The sequence below is a fragment of the Ascaphus truei genome, chromosome 7 (assembly GCF_040206685.1).
Source record: "Ascaphus truei isolate aAscTru1 chromosome 7, aAscTru1.hap1, whole genome shotgun sequence".
NCBI classification, from domain to species: Eukaryota; Metazoa; Chordata; class Amphibia; order Anura; family Ascaphidae; genus Ascaphus; species Ascaphus truei.
The window spans coordinates 28,917,716-28,936,136 of NC_134489.1; the positions used below are offsets into that span (position 1 = coordinate 28,917,716).

The window sequence follows — 18,421 nt, forward strand, 5'->3', positions numbered from 1 at the left end:
TGCTGTTGCTAGATAAATAGCCTTCCACTCCTCCTCCTCAAGAATCTCCCCTAAAACAGCCTCCCATTGGGATCGGAAGGAGAGTACTTGTGGCTCCCGTGCAGCGGAACTGATTACTTCTCTATATAATTGTGAGATGAGTCCCGTAGTGTCTGTTTCTGCCAGACAGAGCTTTTTGAAAGATGTCAATGGGGGATATGGGGTGAATTTATTGTAAAACGCTCTGACCTGGAGATATCTAAAGAATTCTGAATGAGGCATATCTTTTTCAAGTCTAATATGATCGAATAGTTTTAGCAAGAAAAGAGAAGTTGCGCCAAAAAGAAAATCCTACTGTTCAATGTGTAGCTTCAGTTCTTTCCACAAAAGGAGATTCGCTGTCGAGTCTCTCAGAGGTGATTCACCAACCTCTGTATAGGTGTAGGTAGAAAAAAGGGGAAGGGTCCTCAGGCGCGTTGCTCCGCTTGTGTCTCCACGGCGTTTAGGACGTATAAAATTGAAGGGAAGAAAGGGGAACCACAGTGAAAAAACAACACAAAGGTTATATGCAATTCACTTCTTCCTTTATGGGGAGGGGGGGGAGGAGTAGACAATAAAAATTCACTTTTTGATCGAATGTTTTGATCTTCCTATTATAACCCTCCAGGTCTCGAATACGTTTATAACCTTTCTGTTTCCAGATTGAAATATTACTACCTATCAGGCCCGGAGCGAACATAGAATTATTCCACAAGGAGGTCATCATGGAATGTTTTGTCATGAGGGAATGTCTCAGCTTATTTGCCTCCCAGATCAATAGCGAGTTGGTCATTGAGGAGAGCGGTGTGGCAGCGAATTTTTGTGCGGTTTTGGGCAACCAAATCAGGCTGCGGAGTTCCAATGGGAAACATGCAGCGCTTTCAAGCTCCACCTAGCGTTTCAAATTTGGGTTGGATTGCCATTGAACAATTTGGCTTAATTGTGCCGCTTTGTAGTATAACAGACAGGGCACTGCTAACCCGCCTGCCAGGACAGGTCTTTTCATATTCAGTTTATTAACTCTCGGTTTCCCCCCCCCCCTATAATATTAGATAGCTCAGATTGAAGTGAGAGTATTTCCTTCGTTTTGAGTGGTACGGGTAGTGTTTGGAAAAGGTAGAGGATACGGGGGAGTAAATTTATTTTAACGCTATGTATCCTACCGATCCAGGAAATTCTCTGAGAGGTCCATCTATATAAAGCAGATTTTAGAGTCCGAATCAGATTAGGATAATTCGCTTTATAGATGCTTGTGGTATCTTTAGTAATATGGACTCCCAGATATTTGATGCATTTTTTTTGCCAATTAAATTTGAAGTTCAGTTGTAAAAGTTTCTCAGTATGTCTAGGGAGATTGATGCTAAGAGCCTCAGATTTAGACAAGTTTATTTTGAACCCTGAGAGCCTTGAAATTCTGTCCAATAGGTCAAATAAATTTGGGAGGGAGGTGAGAGGTTTTGTAACAATCAAGAGGGTGTCATCTGCGTATAGGGCCGCTTTATGAGATTGTGAATACGCGTTTAACCCTGAGATGTCTGGGTTGCCTCTGATTTGTGCCGCCAGTGGTTCGATACAAAGGGCGAATAAAAGGGGAGATAGTGGGCAGCCCTGTCTTGTGCCGCTCTTTATTTGAAACGGCATAGAGGGGTAGCCCTGGTGTATGACCCTGGCGGTAGGGCCTGAGTAAAGCGCGAGAATCGCCTCACTCATCTGATCTCCAAACCAAATGCCGCAAGCGTCTCCTTCAGATAAGGCCAGTCTATCCTATCGAAAGCTTTTTCTGCATCCAGACTTAACAACATACTTTGAGTGTTTGTTTTATTAGCCAATTCTGTCAGATCAATAAATCGTCGGGTATTATCCGCTGCCTGCCTCCCTTTAATAAATCCGACTTGATCTGGGTGTATAAGTCTGGGTAGGATATGACAGAGTCTATTGGCCAGTAATTTAGCGTATAATTTGATATCTGTATTGATTAATGAGATTGGCCTGTAGCTTTTGCAGTCCAGCGGATCCTTACCAGGCTTATGAATTAGGGAAATCGACACCTGCAACATTGTCTTGGGGATAGGAGCTCCCGCTAAAATTGCGTTAAACACTTGGAGCAGCCTCGGGGCGAGTAATTTGACAATTTTTTTGTAATATAACCCCGAAAAGCCATCTGGTCTGGGGGCCTTTGATGGTTTTAGTTCTTTAATTGCCTGTGAGAGCTCCTCAATGGTGAAGTCTGCACATAGGGCTGCTCTGTCTGAGTCTGTCAATCTCACTAGATTCGAGCCGGCTAGGAAATCTCGCAGAGCCCCGCTCGTTTTGGGATTATGGGCCACTTTTTCCCCATTGTTTAGGGATTCATAAAAAGAACCAAATTCCTCCACTATTTTCATCGGGTTGGTTGTGGTGGTCCCGGATTTTACGCGTATGGCTGCTATGTTATATTTAGACTGCCTATCTCGCAGCATACGTGCCAGCATTGTGTCCGGTCTGTTTGCCTTTTCGTAAAATTTCCTCTTAGACCAACTCAGTGAGTTCTCCGCTCGAGAAGTCAATAAGAGATTTAATTCAATTTTGGTGTTTTTTATATCCTGTAAGGATTGAGGATCTGGTCTGCTCTTGTGTTTTAAAGAGAGGGAATGTAGTTTAGATTGGAGCGCGATAATTTTAGTATCTCTCTTTTTTTCTTTTGGCCGTGATATTAATTAGTGTGCCTCGTAACGTTGCCTTATGAGCCTCCCATAAGACTAAGTGGGAACTGACCGAACCTAAGTTAATTTGGAAAAATTGTTTTATTTCATTTCCAATATCCGCACACACTGAAGGGATTTTTAGGATTGATTCATTTCGTTTCCAGTTCGCGCCAGGTCTAATAGCCTGAATATTGTTGCACCTGAGCTCTATCGGTGCGTGGTCTGACCACGAAATATCATGGATCCTGGCCCAGGAGACCATCGGAACCAGTTGACATGAGACAAAAAAAGTAATCGATTCTGCTGTATGTACCATGTGGATGGGAGTAGAATGTATAGTCTCTATCTGTCGGGTTCAACTCTTTCCAGATATCAGTTAATTGATTTGCTTTGAAGCGCTATCCCAGCTTTTTTGTTATCGGCCCTTGTCCCACCTGATCTGTCCACATGAGGATGCATGACCATATTGATGTCGCCCGCGAGCAGGACACTCCCCTTAGCTGTGTGGTTTAAAATCTTAAAGAAGCGATCGAAGAAGGATGCGTCCTGCTCGCAGGGGGACTACACAGAGGCCAGAGTGATCGGTTTACCTCGTATTGTGCCTGTAACAATTATATATCGGCCCTCTGTATCCCGTTTAGTTGACTGTAGAATAAATGGCGTCTGATTTCGAAACAGTATAGCCACCCCCTGTTTTTTGACAGGAGCTGAGGACAGATAGACCTGAGAGAACTCTCTGTCTAGGAGTTTAGGGGTATCAGTCCTGCTAAAATGCGTCTCTTGTAACAATAATACGTCTGCCTGTTTTCTTTTATAATCTGAGAAAGCGATCTTTCTTTTGGTGGGGTGATTAAGGCCCTTGACATTATGGGAGATTAGTGTCAGCACCATCATCTAGTGTGTGTATACCATAGCAGCATAATGTTCGTCCACTCACCAGAGTCGTCGTCCTTCGAGTTGATTATTACCCTGTTTAAGATATGTCCCTGAATGGTGACCTTTCTGTCGCACCTGAGTTGGTATATCCCTCTGTGTGGGGAAGAAGGAGGGAGGGAGGGGGGGGGCAGGGAGGGTCGGGAGGGGGGGGGGAGGACATTACATAGGAGAATACACAAGGAAAAAAACTCATATTAAACCTAAAAAACAAAACATGTATAAAATCACAAACAACGTGAAAAAACAAGAGCCGACTCGGGGCCCCCGAGTGCGGCTCTTTCGCCCGAGGGAGTGGGCCACTGTTCCAGCATCTTTTTCCGCTGGGACCTGCCCTCCCTGGGTCTTGTCTGCGATCCCTTGATTTTAGGGGCCGAAACGAGGAACACCTGCGCGCCGACACGGGTATTCCCACCGGCGCCGTTCCATATGCAATCGCAACAGCGGGCGAACTGAACAGCTTGTCACGGGACACTAACGAGAGCTATATAAAGTCAACAATGGTAAACGGTCCCCTTTTGTCTAAGAGCGTCTTCCGATGACAACAGTATTAACGATACTAACAATCTAACCTAACTATACTAAACAGTCAGAACAAACTAAACAGTATGAACAAAGAACATAAGCGAAGAGGATTATGTTTGACCTGTAAGTGAACCCTTAAGTACCTAACCCTAGACTTATGCGCGTCCGTTATGGTATCTAATATACTCTTTAAAACAGTGACAATGTGTTACTTTTGATTGCTTATCTCCGCGGCCCATTATATATACTAGTAGATAGAGTCTACAGGTGAACTATAGCTATTTGTGGGTCTGACGTGTGTGCGTGAGAGGCAGCTGGGGGGAGGGATGGCAGCGCTGCTAATCGTGGGGAGCTTTACTGACGGGCAGCGTTCTCCATCTAACCCTGCCCCCGACTCCCCCCCCCTCTGCTACTCTCCTCCCCCTTTCCCCTCTTCCAGTCGAGTCCCCGTACTTATCTCTTATCCCTCCCCCTTTCCCCTATCTCCCCCCCCTTTCCCCATCCCTCCCCCTTTCCCCCATCTCTCCCCCCTTTCCCCCAACCCTCTCCTCTTTCCCCCATCTCTCATCTCCCCCCCATCTCTCATCCCCCCCATATCTCTCATCTCCCCCCCCATATCTCTCATCTGCCCCCCCAATATCTCTCATCTCATCTGCCCCCCCCATATCTCTCATCTCATCTCCCCCCCATCTCTCATCCCCCCCAATCTCTCATCCCCCCCCATCTCTCTTCCCCATCTCTCATCCCCCCTCCCATATCTCTCATCTCCCCCCCCCATATCTTTCCTCTCGTCTCCCCCCCATATCTCTCCTCTCATCACCCCCCCCCCCGCACGTCCAGGGCCTGCTCCGTGGCCGAAGGGGCTGCGACGCATCAGAGCAGCCCTGTCAGCGTCAAGGGAGGGACGCCGCAGCCACTGGGGCAGGTCCCCTGTGTCTGCCTCTGTAGATCTCCCGGCGTATCCGGCCGCACGGCTTCTCCTGCTCAGGGCCTCCTCTGGTCCCCCCCCTCGCTGCCGCGACGTCACCGGAAGGCGCCGCGACGTCACGGGAAGGCGCCGCAGCCTCCACAGTCCGTGTCCCGATCTCGCGAGATGTGGGCGGTTCTCCGTGACGTCATCTGGGTAGCCCGCGAAAGTCAGAAGTACTCCCGCCCGCTACGAGGAAGGAGCAAGGCAAGATGGGTGCCACTTTAAAAACGCATGCGGATCGTGGGTAAGGTAGTAGATTAGCTGTCCATTGCCAGCGTCTAAATATGTATCCGAAGGTAATCCATGTTCCGGACGGGGGGTTTTCAGTACAAGTAACATTGGCTAAGTCTTTGGTGGGTTAATAATGCGTGGGATCACTTTATGGAGAGCTAGCCTCCCCCCCACGTAGAGCGGATCTCCGCATGGCTGGGTCCCACTCTGTTCCACATGGGAGCTGGGGCGCCATCTTTGGCTGCTGTCAGTCTGGGAGGGCTCAAAGAAGGCTCCGAAACTCCCACACTTTTATGGAAATCTGCGCTATCGTCCACGCTTTTGAGAGTGTGAGCTACCCCATTCTTTAATACCATTAAAGCGCAGGGGAATAGCCAACGGTAGCGCACATCCCTGTCTCTTAGAATTCTTGTGACTGGGGCCAGTGTACGCCTTTTAGCTAGGGTAGCAGGGGACAAGTCCTGATATACCTGGAACTTAACCTGGTTGAATTCCATCACCTTAGATTCCCTAGAGATTCTGCATGTTTCTTCTTTGACCCGGTAGTGGTGGAAGCGTAGCACTATGTCTCTGGGGGGTCTCCTTTTTGGGGCTTTCCTTTCAGTGCCCAATGACATCGATCCAGGAGGCGTTCCCCCCCTGTCTTGTCTGGGAATAACTGTTCCAGCCAGCCTGCTGTAAATTCCTCAGGGTCTGTGATAGTCTCAGGGACCCCTTGCAATCTAATATTGCATCTCCGGTCTCTATTCTCCCCGTCTTCAATCTTGTCCTCCAGGGTTTTAACTTGCTGTGTTAAAGTGAATATCTGGGACTGGGTAGTCGTTAAGGCTCCTGTTGTCTCATCTCCTTTGGTCTCTAGGGCATCAGTCCTCTCTCCTAATACGTCCACAACTTTACGCAATGCCCACAGCTCAAATTTGAAGAATTTCTTCATGTGGGTACAGAATTCTTTCATGTCCTTGCGGCGCATGATTTCTAAGTCCTCCGATTCAGGGTCATCATCTGCTAACTCCATCTCTGGGTCGGAGCATGGTGGAGGTGCTGGGGTCCCTGCTTTGCTTGTTTTTGCCGATTCTTTGCTGTTAAAGTATGTGGTGACCGGCTGCTTTTTTTTCCTGAGTGTTTTGACCGTTGCCATCTCTAGACGTTTAGACGTACTTTCGTGGGAGAATGGGTAATAAACACCCGCTGTTGTTGCTTTAAATTGATTTATAGGCACCGGTGGGACTGGAGCTCTGCCACTAAGCTGCCATTCACCGTCCCGTCGCCCCGCCTCCGAGTACGCGCATTTTAAGTGAAACATCTTTGTTTTGTCACAGAAATTATATTTGTGATGGTGATGTTTTTAATTAAAAATCAAAACAGAATTTCGTTGCCAAAACGCAAAGAAGTTTGACTTAGAACCTGCGTGCGCGGCACCCCCCCTCCTGTTTTACATATTTGTACTTGTATGTATGTATGTATGTCTTTATTTATATAGGCCATTAATGTACATAACGCTTCACAGCAGTGATATACATGACAATCCTATAAATAACAAATAATTTAAATAACACATAAAGGGAAGAAGTGCTTCAGACATAAAAGTAACATTTAGGAAAATAAGTCTCTGCTCCGAAGAGCTTACAATCTAATTGTCTGGTAGGAAGAACATACAGAGACAGTAGGAAGGCGTTTTGGTAAGTGCGTCTGCAAGGGGCCAAGGTTTATGTTTGAGGTGTTAAATATCAGCCATGGAGCTAGTCATATGCTTCTTTTAGCAGTTGTGTTTTCAGGTGGGTCTTAAAAGTGGATAGAGAGGGTGCTAGTCGGGTATTGAGGGTAAGGGTATTCCAGAGGTGTGGGGCAGTCAGTGAGAAGGGTTTAAGGCGGGAGAGGGCTTTAGATACAAAAGGGGTAGAGAGAAGGCGTGCTTGAGCAGAACGCAAGAGTCGGGATGGTGTACAGTATAGCGAGCAATTAGGGCTGAGATGTGATAGGAAGCCAGGAGAGGGATTTGAGCAGGGGAGACGCGGAGACAGATTTCGGAAATAGTAGCGGGATTTCTGGCAGCAGCGTTTAGGATAGATTGTAGGGGAGACAGGTGAGAGGCAGGAAGGCCGGACAGCAGGAGGTTACAGTAGTCGAGACGGGAGAGAATGAGGGCCTGAGTCAGAGTTTTTGCAGTCGAGCAACAGAGGAAAGGGCGTATCTTGGTAATATTGCAGAGGAGAAAACGACAGATTTTAGAAACGTTTTGAATGTGAAAGAGGAGTCGAGTGTGACCCCTAGGCAGCGTGCTTGGACTACTGGGTGAATTATATAGTACTTCCAACAGTAATGTGGAAAGAGGTAGTACTTCTATATTTATAGTAACTGTGAATTCCTTGTGTGCGTGTCTCCGTGTGTGTGTGTACCTGTGGTGCGTGCCTGCGTGCTGCGCCGGCGGCTACTGTGCAGGCGCACCGCTGGGCACGCTTGCGCAGTACACGCCGCGTCAGGCCTGCACCTGCGCACTAGGGCATGCCTGCGCAGTAAGTGCCGTGGGGTGCGCCTGCACAGTAGCCGCCGGCGCAGCACGCAGGCACGCACCACAGGTACACACACTACTGTGCAGGTGCGGATGGACACGGCGCCTACTGTGCAGGCGTGGCCAGTTGCAGCATCTTCTGCCAGCAGTGACATCACTTCCGTTACTGCACTTCCATCTCCAACAAGGAGATTTACTGCAAGGAAAAATGTTCATATGGTAGGTGCCAGTATAGAAGTTTCACTTCATAAATATAAAGACAAGGATCAAAGTAGGTTTGATGTTATACAAAATGTAGGAGAATTCATGTAAAGAAGATGACAGTAGAGGCGAGAGTTTGACATTGGGCATAAGGGGAGAATAGAGAGAGACCAGTATGGGTAGAGATGGATGTGACTGGGTAGAGCACAGATCATAGAAATATGTGGCTATGTAGACGGGAGAGGTAAAGTGATTGAGCAGTTATATAATGCATGGTCTGGTGGCGATATCATTGGGCAGAAGATACAAGGTCGATTGCAAGTTTTAGTTGGTATGTATATATTTTGCATTGCCAGTTTAATGGTGCTAGAGGAGAAGATGCATAAATGTACGTTTTTATTCAAAAGCTACTGCACATCAATCAAATTGTGAGCACCAGAACTGTCCTCCTATTGAAGGATGATTTTTAAATTGCTACATCTCTCAATCTGTAGGAATATTGTTTTGTGAAGAAACAACACAAGCATGTCCCCCACACAACCCCTCTCTGCGTGTCAGAAGACTTCTGCAATATCCAGAGTCTCATCCTGGATTGTCCAACTAATTTGATGAATGAGAAGATCATGGAACATGCCACCAAGATCATTCATCTATTGACTGGAGAGGTGAGATTATATCAACTTTATGCCAATGTGGAGACCTTTACTGAAGTAGGCACCTATAATGAAAAGTTATGTGATTTGGGCAGAAGGCTTCTGGGTGCAGTGAGAAGGATACAGAAGGGGATACGTCTGTTGAAGTAGGTAATCGGTAATCGAGAAAAGCATAGAACTATACAGTAGGGCAGTTAGCTGCATATGACCCAGAACAAGAAGGACAGAGAAATAAGAGCATGCCCCCAATAAAACATTTTAGCAGAACATGCTGAACTGTACTAGAAGATATCTGGGAGAGTGGGTATCAAAGCCAGTGGTGATTGTCTCTGTCACATAGTAAAATGGGGGAAAAAAAACAATCGCAATTCCACCTGATGGTTCCTGCCAAGAATGGTGTAATGGGGCGGTCCCAAAATAGTGAAGTGAAGAGTGATTGAAAGTGTCAATTAATAAGTGCAAAATAAATTGTGAACTCTTATATAAACAAAGATATCACATGTGATTAGGGGTGTGTGCGAAATCCCACATTCAACCAACTATACCGGTGCGCCGACGAGTATTCTAACACTTGCCTTAAACTTGCCTTGGAAAATCTGGGGCTATCACCAACAAGATCCAGGTACATGCTGCATACATTCTGTAAACATTTCAGTGACATTTCTGCAGAGACTAATGGCCCATTGGATTAACACAGCAGGGGTCCCTGGAAGTCCCATTCAGTTTGAATGGGACTGCCAGGGACCCCCGCTGTTAATCCGATGGGCCATTAGTCTGTCTGCAGAAATGTTGCAGCATGTACCCAGCATGTTTCCCAGTATGTACCCAGTATGTACCCAGTATGTATCTGGGTCTTGTTGGTGATTGCCCCAGATTTGTTTTAGAATACTCGTCGGCACTACAGTAAATACCAAATCACCACCACAATATTTTGCAAGTATACATGTGATAAGAAATGAAAAAGAGTTCTGATTTAACCCTCTATAGATCGTTCCAAGGACTATATATCAGTCTTTTCTTTCTTCCATGTGAGGGGAGCGCGGATGGTTCACAGCGTATATGAAAAATAGAAATTAAACATGTATGGTAAGGTATCTTAATGTCAAAAATGTGTGATGGTAATCCACTCACACATTCCTCTTTCAAAAATAAGGCAGGTTAGAGACACGTTCTCTCTCTAACTGGAGCTATGGTAGGACAGGTAGCAGAATTTTAAAAACCTCAATGGCGATCTCCCCCAGGATGTCAGGTGTAAGGTACTTTCTCTCTCCGAGATATAGGAAAGCTCACAATAGTATAGTATGTCCACTATTATATTGTAGATTGCAATGTATAACAAGATTGGAGCACAATTTTTTTCACACAAGGACCTCTCTTTTGAGGTGGAAATTTGAGCAGAGGGTGAAGAATATCTTCTGGTTTTAAGAAGCTCATCATCTGGCCAAAACGAATGAACCAATACATTTTACCAGTGACCGGGCTAATTACAAAAAAAAAATGGCAAAGATCAAATGATCTTCCCGCATATGCCTTTTCTTTGTCCTCTCTCTCTCTCTCCACAGACACTCCAACTGTCTTTTGTCCAGTGTTGTAGTGGGTGTACACCTTTAAATAAAATTAAACTTCATCACGAGCAATTAATTATATTCTTATTTTTGTAAGAACTTGCAAGTTTCTGGATGGTAATTTTGTATATTATAAACCGGCGTCCCCATTATTTAACTCTCGCACAAGACTTGCACACAGGTAGGATTCATCAGGTACAAATCATTAGCATTTTCAGGTCCGTTTTTACAGCTCTTGTCAAGGGCACAACAATTAATTGCCGTCACCAAGACTACTTCTGTATATGAGAACCTGACTCATAGTCACTTATTGCTGTGGCGAAAGATATTACCACAGACACACAGGGATTACTCAAACAATCAACCCTTTTACCATATTTATACCTGAGAATCTAATAAAACGTTTTGGGGGAAAAAAATAAATAATTTTCCCTACCTTGCACCTATACCTATGGCATGTTCCCCACTCAGATTCACAATACATGAGACTCCCTGAGCTTCTCCATCCAGGCGGGGAAGACCCCTCTTGGGAATCCACACTTCGGACTATTCCAGATTCTTTTTTTTTTTTTACCAAATTTTTTTATTAGGCAATAATAATTGTTAACAAATTTGTTAAAACAGATCATATGTGGCCTAATACAGTTTTTAACATTTTGAAAGAAAGAGACTCCACGTCCCCCTGTTCCTCCGGGGTCAATCGGGGTAGCATGGAGTTGAAACAGAAAGAAGATGAGAGAGAAAGGAGAGAGGGGGGAGGAGGGGGGGGAGGAGAGGGGGGGGACCCCCTCGTCCTGATCCGCCCAAACACTTGCCATCTCCTATGATGGCCTCCAGGGCTGTATTTATGTATTAGTTCTATTGGTCTGGGTCATACGTGTGTACCACGGATCCCAAGTTTTGTTGAAGGTGGTAGTGGACCTTTTCACAAATGCAGACAGTCTCTCCATGTCTTTTACATCATTGATTCTGTTTATCACCGTCTGTCTGGAGGGGGGGAGACACCTTCTTCCAGGCGGCTGCCACCGCACATCTGGCCGCCGTGAGAATAAGGGAGATTAATTTGCCTGTTGGTCGGTCCAGTGTCTCTAGGGGCCTGGCCAATAGGTAGGTCAGCGGTTCAATTGGGATTGTGAGGTCTGTGACCTCTTTTATAAGATTATGTATAGTTTCCCAGTATTTTTGAATTTCTGGACATGACCACCAGATGTGGGCCATGTCCCCCCGTTGACCGCAGCCTCTCCAGCATAGGTCGGAGGCCTGTGGGTAGATTTGGCTAATTTTGGCTGGGGTAAGATACCAGCGAAACAGGATTTTATAAATATTCTCTTTTATTGTGGTGCATATGGAAGTTCCTGAGGCTGTTTCCCAAATACTTTCCCAATCCTCTCGGTCTATAACAATGTCCAATTCTGCTGCCCAATGCAGCATATAGTCGTGCGTCGGAGCTTCTGAGGCTTTCTCAAGCTCTGCACATATTTGCGTTATAAGACCTTTCTGATGGCCGGGCTCTCTGCAGAGCCTTTCAAAGCCAGTGAGAGGGGGAAATTCCAACGTTGGGGATAATGTTTGAATGAAGTGCCGAATTTGTAGGTATTTGAAGACGTTTAGGTCTCTTAGTTCATATTTGGTCCGTAGATTTTGATAACTCAGGAACTGCCCCAATCTCAGGAGGTCAACAATTGCTCTGATATTTTTGGTTTCAAATTGGTCAAATTGTCTGGGCTCACATCCAGGTGGGAATTTTGGGTTTTTGTGAATTGGTGTAAGTTGGGAGTGAGGTGACATGAGCTTAAATTTATATCTGCATTTCATCCAAATTTCCCAGGTGTGTCTCATTGGGCCTAATTGGAATTTGTTACTTGGCATGTCTTCCTAACTCATGGACCAAAGGCAAGCTGGTAGTGAGGGCGTCCCGGCATAATGTGTTTCTATACCTAGCCAACAGTATTGTTTCGGGCTAGTGTTCCAGACCACCGCCTGTCGCAGTTGTGCGGCCAGGTAGTATCTTGACACGTCTGGGACTCCTAGTCCTCCTCTCCCCCTTGGGGCCAAAAGAACCGTTTTGGCAACTCTAGGTTTTTTACCTTGCCAAATAAAGTGGAAAATTGATTTTTGAATATTCTTTAATTCTGAGCCAGGGATGGGGACCGGGAGTGTCTGGAAGTAGTATAGCAATCTTGGGAGTATGTTCATTTTAACCGAGACCATCCTCCCGATCCATGATATTTGGTATCCTCCCCATTTGTCTAGATCTTGTTTGATTTTTTTGAACAGTGCCGGATAGTTATGTTGGTAAAGAGTTTGGTAAGTCCTCGATATCTTAACTCCCAAGTATTTGATACAGGAGGAGCTCCAACGATAGTTAAAATTTAGTTTGAGGAGTTTCCCTCTGGCTCTGGCAGGCTTAGATTCAGGGCCTCCGATTTGTCTTGGTTTATTTTATATCCTGAAATTTGTCCAAATTCATGGAGTTCTTTATGAAGGTTGGGTAGGGAGATTTGAGGTTTGGAGAGGGTTAGTATGACATCATCAGCAAATAGGGATATTTTGTGCTGCCTTTGTCCAATTTCTATTCCCTGGATGTCTCTATTGAGCCTTATTGCTGATGCCAGCGGTTCTATGGTTAGTGCAAAGAGGAGAGGAGATAAGGGGCACCCCTGTCGAGTACCATTTGTAATCTCGAACCTCTGGTTATTGCCGCCGGGTAATTTTACCGTTGCTGATGGGTTGTGGTATAATCTACGGACCCCCTCTAGGTATGCGTCTTTGAAGCCGAATTTACGCATAGTTTGGTCCAGGAATTGCCAGTTTATCCTATCGAACGCCTTCTCTGCATCTAGGCTTAATAAAAGTGCTTTGGTCCCCGAGAGGTGGACATGCTCAATTATGTTGATTATCTTCCGAGTATTATCTGAGGCTTGTCTGCCCATTACGAATCCGACTTGATCTATATTTATGAGCCTCGGTAAGATGGGATTTAATCTGTTAGCCAGAATTTTACTATATAGTTTGAGATCACTGTTAAGTAGGGAAATTGGATGATAGCTTCCACACTGCATCGGGTCTCTGCCGTCCTTGTGAATGATGGCCAGATTAGCTAAAGACATTGATGCGGGAATCTGATTCCCTTCCAAGAAATGGTAAAATGTAGCTAGAAGATGTTTGGATAGTGTGGGCAGGAATCTTTTATAGTAGACATTGGTGAAACCGTCAGGGCCAGGAGACTTGGTGATCTTTAATGATTTGACCGCCATTTCCAGTTCCTCTTTTGTAATCTCAGCATTGAGGACTGTGTTCTCCTCCTCCGTTAAGGTGGGGAGTTGGCATTTATTCAGATATTGTGTTATATTTTCTATGGTTATTGGTGGAGAGCGGTCATTTTTGGATCTGAGGTTATATAACTCTGTGTAGTATTTAGTGAATTCCTCTGCGATTTTATTCTCACTATATTGTATCTCACCAGATTTACTTTTGATAGCTGTTATTTGGGATCGCTTTTGCACCCCTCTTAGTTTACTTGCTAAGAGTCTGTCAGCCTTGTTCCCTTTGTCGTAGTACAGTTGGTTTGTCCATTTAAGGGCCTTTTCCACATCCTCCAGCTGAATTTGCCTAAGTTTTGATCTAGTTGCAAGCAATTGTTTATATAGTTTTTTTGTAGGGTCTGCCTTATGGGCTTGTTCTATTGTTTTAATGCTATCTGTTAGTTCCTTGATTTGTATTAGGCGGGCTTTTTTCCTATGGGAGGCGATGGAGATGATTTTCCCTCTGATGGTTGCCTTATGGGCTTCCCATAGGATTGCTGGAGAGGAAACTGTACCTGTGTTGAGAGAGAAATAGTCCTTAAGTGAGGCTCTTATTTCCCTTTCTATCTCTGGGTGATTTAATAGCGAATCGTTAAGTCTCCAAGAGTAATTTGTTGTTTTTTCAAAGGGGAGTGATAATGTCAAGGTGATTGGGGCGTGATCCGACCAGGTGATAGAGCCAATGTCTGATTCAGTGGTTGCCGCCAGTACGTTTTTTGTGGTCAGGAAATAATCTATTCGAGAATAAGTCTGGTGAGGAGCTGAGTAAAATGTATAGTCTCTCTGGCCCTGATGCTGGGATCTCCATATGTCCACTAATGAAAATTCATTTAGAATTCCCCTAAACCTTTTCCCCTTGATCTGGGAGTGGGTTGTGCGGGGGGGTCCCGTCGTGGTTGATCTATCCTCGGTGGGGTTTAGCACCATATTTAGGTCTCCTCCCACTATCATCGAGGATAGATATCCCGGGTCGACGCCCTCGAGAACAGTCTGTAGAAATTCAATTTGGTTTTCGTTTGGGGTGTATACATTGAACAGGGCAATTGTCGAGCCCGCTAAAGAGCCATACACCACTAGAAATCTACCCTCTGGGTCCGCTGTTGTTTTGATATGATTGAATGGGGTGCCTTGTCTGATCAGGATAGCTACACCCCTTTTCTTACTGCTGAATGAAGCAAAAAAGCTTGTCGGGAACATTTTTTTGAATAAATTTGGGGGGTCCTGGGATGTGAAGTGGGTCTCCTGTAGGAATATAATGTCCCCCCCTGTTTTTTTCATGTCCTGGAGGGCCAATCGTCGCTTTCTATGATTTTGCAGTCCTTTTACGTTTAGAGATCTGACTCTAATCGGGGCTGACGTTGCCATTTTAATGCTTTAAATTTATGGTGCGTGGGCTTGAGGTCTCAGCTTTCCCACTAGCTGAGACCCTGCTCCCATTTTTTGGTGAGATGATGTGCACGGGGCAGTTTTTTAAAGTAGGGGGTATGGCTTCTATGACATTCTTTGAGGGCTTATAGTCGGGCTGCTCAGGCGAGGGGGTGGTTGGGGGAGGGGAGAGGGGAGGGGGATAGATCTGCCGGGACAGGGTCAGCAGATGAAGGAGAAGTGAGAGTAGGCCTTGAAAAGGTCTAAATGTGGTTTTGCCTTGTCTCCGAGAGACCGGCATTCGGGTAGGTTTACCCGTTCTGGGGTGGGTCCGGGGCCCGAGGTCAGGGGTGCAACAGTGAGGTCCTGGCCCTCTGTTGCTTGTGTGACCCTTCGACCCTTCGACCTTTGGTTACAGGTAGGTGTATGGGAAGGGGGGGGGTGGAGGTGGGGCTACAGCGGGAGGGGGGGGATTGGTATTGGGAAGGGGGGGAAAGGGGGGGTAGAGGGGGATGGGAGGGGAGTGGTTGTTAGGGAGGTAAGGAACGAGGTGGGCGGGGGTAGGGAAGGAAGGAGGGGGGGGCAGATGGGAGGGGAGAAAGAAAAATGTAGATCAGGGTCTGTAGTTGAGTAGCCGTGAGTTATATGGTACTGTTATAACATCTTTTGCATACTGATAAGATATGGTACACATTGTGATATCATTAGTTAACATAGGTACGGGGAACATCGTTTTAGTTATACATTTTGTAGTACAGAGTTCTGGCTTTGCCTCGTCCGAGGCGTAGGCCTTTTGGGAAATACTCCGAATGTGTCAAGAGGGTCAGAGTCCGTGTTCGGTGCAATGTTAGTCAGCATATATCTAATTTGCACTTCTTAGAGGTAATCGGAGTGTAGAGCAAGGTGTGTTTGAGTTATGTGTTGGTTGTGGCTTGGTTCCTGACACATAACTGGGTGTGTTATTGAGTTGAATGTGGTGGTTAAGTAGTGTATGACTAAGTGTTGTGTTATCTTTGGGTTGGTGATCTGTACCTTTTAGATATTTACAGAATTGCATATTTGTCACATAATGATTACCTTTGGGCAAGTTCGGGCCCAGCACACATTGGCCTCTACTGAGGCATGCTCAAACCAAGTCATAATACATTTTACACCACTTGTTGCCATGCGATATCTATGCGCGGGCATTCAGGGGCCTATCGGATAGGCATTTAGACTTTACATGTGTCTCATGAGTGTGAGCGCACTGGGTCACATTTGAGATAAACCTGTGGCTTTGTACTGAGTCCCTTTTGATTCCCCGATAGTAATATTTAGGTTGGACCCATTTCAAGGGTTGGGGTTGGAAGGGGGGAGGGGGGGCACTGGGTACCCGTAATTACGGGGGGGGGGGGGATTGCCAGCTGGATTTCGTGTCTAATTGGGGAGGGGATGGGGGGAGAGGGGGAGGGTGGTCCTGGGGAGGGTGGTGGGGGTGTGGGGGGGGGCAGTGGGGAGAGGGGGAGGGGAGAGGGAATGGGGGGACGGACGGAAGGGGGAGGGGGGGGGAGAGGGGGGTGGAGGGGAGAGGGGGGAGGGGGGGGTGGGGGGAGAGGGGAGAGAGGGGGGCGGGGGGGGATGAGGGGGGGTGGGGGAGAGGGGGGATAGGGGGGAGGGGGAGGTGGAGGGGGGGGTGGAGGGGAGAGGGGTGAGTGAGGGGGGGGGTGGAGGGGAGAGGGGGTGGAGAGGGGGGGGGAGGAGGGGGAGAGGGGGGGGAGGAGGGGGAAAGGGGGGGGTGGGAAGTGGGAGGGGGGAGGGGGGGGAGGAAGGGAGAGGGGGGAGGAGGGGGATGGCGAGGGAAGGGAGGGGGAGGGGGGGGGGAGGAATCCACAGTTTGTATGGCAGACTACCAGTGGGGACATTTATATTGGTGCAGCTGCTGCCTTATGTATAGTCCACGACGTGTGTATGTGATTGCAAATTGGGCCAACATTGTGCAGGTTACAATGAGTCTCTCTGAGACCAGTGGCTCTGGTTAGAGCTTCTTTGGGTCCATTCTGTGCTCAGTCTGCTGGTTGGCGCCGTCCTAGTTGGCGGTGGGTTCCAGGATTATTGAGTTTAAGAGCATTCTCTTTTGGACTAATAAGGGATGGCTGGGGAAGGGGTAAGGGAAGCAGAGGGGGGGGACGGGGAGGGGTTAGGGTAGCTAGGGGGCGGGGAAAAAGAGGGGTGGGGATGAGGAGGGGAAAACGCTAGGGAGCGAGTGTAGGGAGTGTGAGCAGGGAATAGAAGGGTTAGGATGGGGTAGGGGCAGCTTTACTAATAACTCCTACTAACTTTAAACTTTAAACCTTTTAGGGATGAAGGTAAGCACATGTCACTTTTTGTTGCTGTGCGCATGTCTGGCCTGGAGTGTATTTGTGGGGGCTCAAAGGTCACCAGCGCAGACAGGTTTTATTCCCGTATGCTGAGAGGCCCCACTCGTAGCAAGAAATGTACTTACAGTTTTCTGTTGGTGGAGGGGGGGGGGCCCGATCTCGTGCCTGAGGTGGGTCAGGATGCAAACTTTGTGAGTGACCAAGCACTCTGGGTCGCCGGCTGTTGCAGCCCAGGGATTAATGAGGGGGGGGGGGGCGGCACAGGCAAGGGAATCCGTGGAGGGTTTCCATCCGTCCGATCTCCATAAATGAATCCTCTCCCTCCCCCACCCACGACTCCCAGCCCTTCCCCCCCACCCAAAGGGTCGCTTTACTGCGACTCAGATGGTAAGCTTTGTGCCGGTCCCATGGTTGGCTCCTCCTGGACACGTGATCGGCGCTCTGTGCTGGTCATTCTGGATCCACAGTCGGTCTCCTCGGCTCGCAATTCCAGGCAGGGATGGCGCCCTCCTCTAGTTTGTGCCGTGTGTTCCTCGTTGTGCTGCTCCAGGGTTGTTCCAGCTTCTGTGCAGGGAGCTTGCGTGAGGGACCTCATGCGGTGGAACGTGACAGTGCAGTACTCGAACTTTGAAAACAGAAAGGTTTGTTTTTAAGGTTTTATTTTCTGTTTCTGCGGCCTGCCAGGCGCTCGGATGCCCTCACTGCAGGACCTTCGTTCTCTTGGTCTTGGTTATCCTGTGGGTCAGCGCTCCACGATGGAGGGGGGGATAGTCCCACTGCCTTTGCCATTCTTGTCATCTCCGTGGGGTGTCTGACAATGTGGGTCCTTCCATTCCTGACGACGATCAGTTTAAATGGAAATCCCCATTTATACTTAATCTCGTTTTCCCTGAGGAGGGTGGTCAGGGGTTTAAGCTCCATTCTTTTATTGATGGTTTGTTTAGCCAGATCATTGTAAATCTGTAGGTTGTCGTCGTGGTACACGAGGGGGTTTGCCTTCCTGCAGGCTGACATCAACCTCTCTTTGGTGAGGTAATGATGCAGCCTGACTATGGTGTCTCTGGATTTGTGCGGGTCATCTGATCTGGGCCCGAGGGCACGATGG

The 18,421-nt window shown here is 47.2% G+C and overlaps 1 protein-coding gene across 1 annotated transcript in view; it reads left to right on the plus strand.

Moving 5' to 3' along the window:
* The first annotated feature begins 7,952 nt into the window (after positions 1–7,952).
* The window catches only part of LOC142499936 (uncharacterized), a 55,209-nt gene continuing 44,740 nt past the window's right edge, over positions 7,953–18,421 (plus strand). The window contains 2 exon segments of the mRNA XM_075609992.1: positions 7,953–8,089; positions 8,566–8,736. Of these exon segments, the coding sequence (XP_075466107.1) occupies positions 7,964–8,089; positions 8,566–8,736 (297 nt within the window). The 5' untranslated portion in view covers positions 7,953–7,963.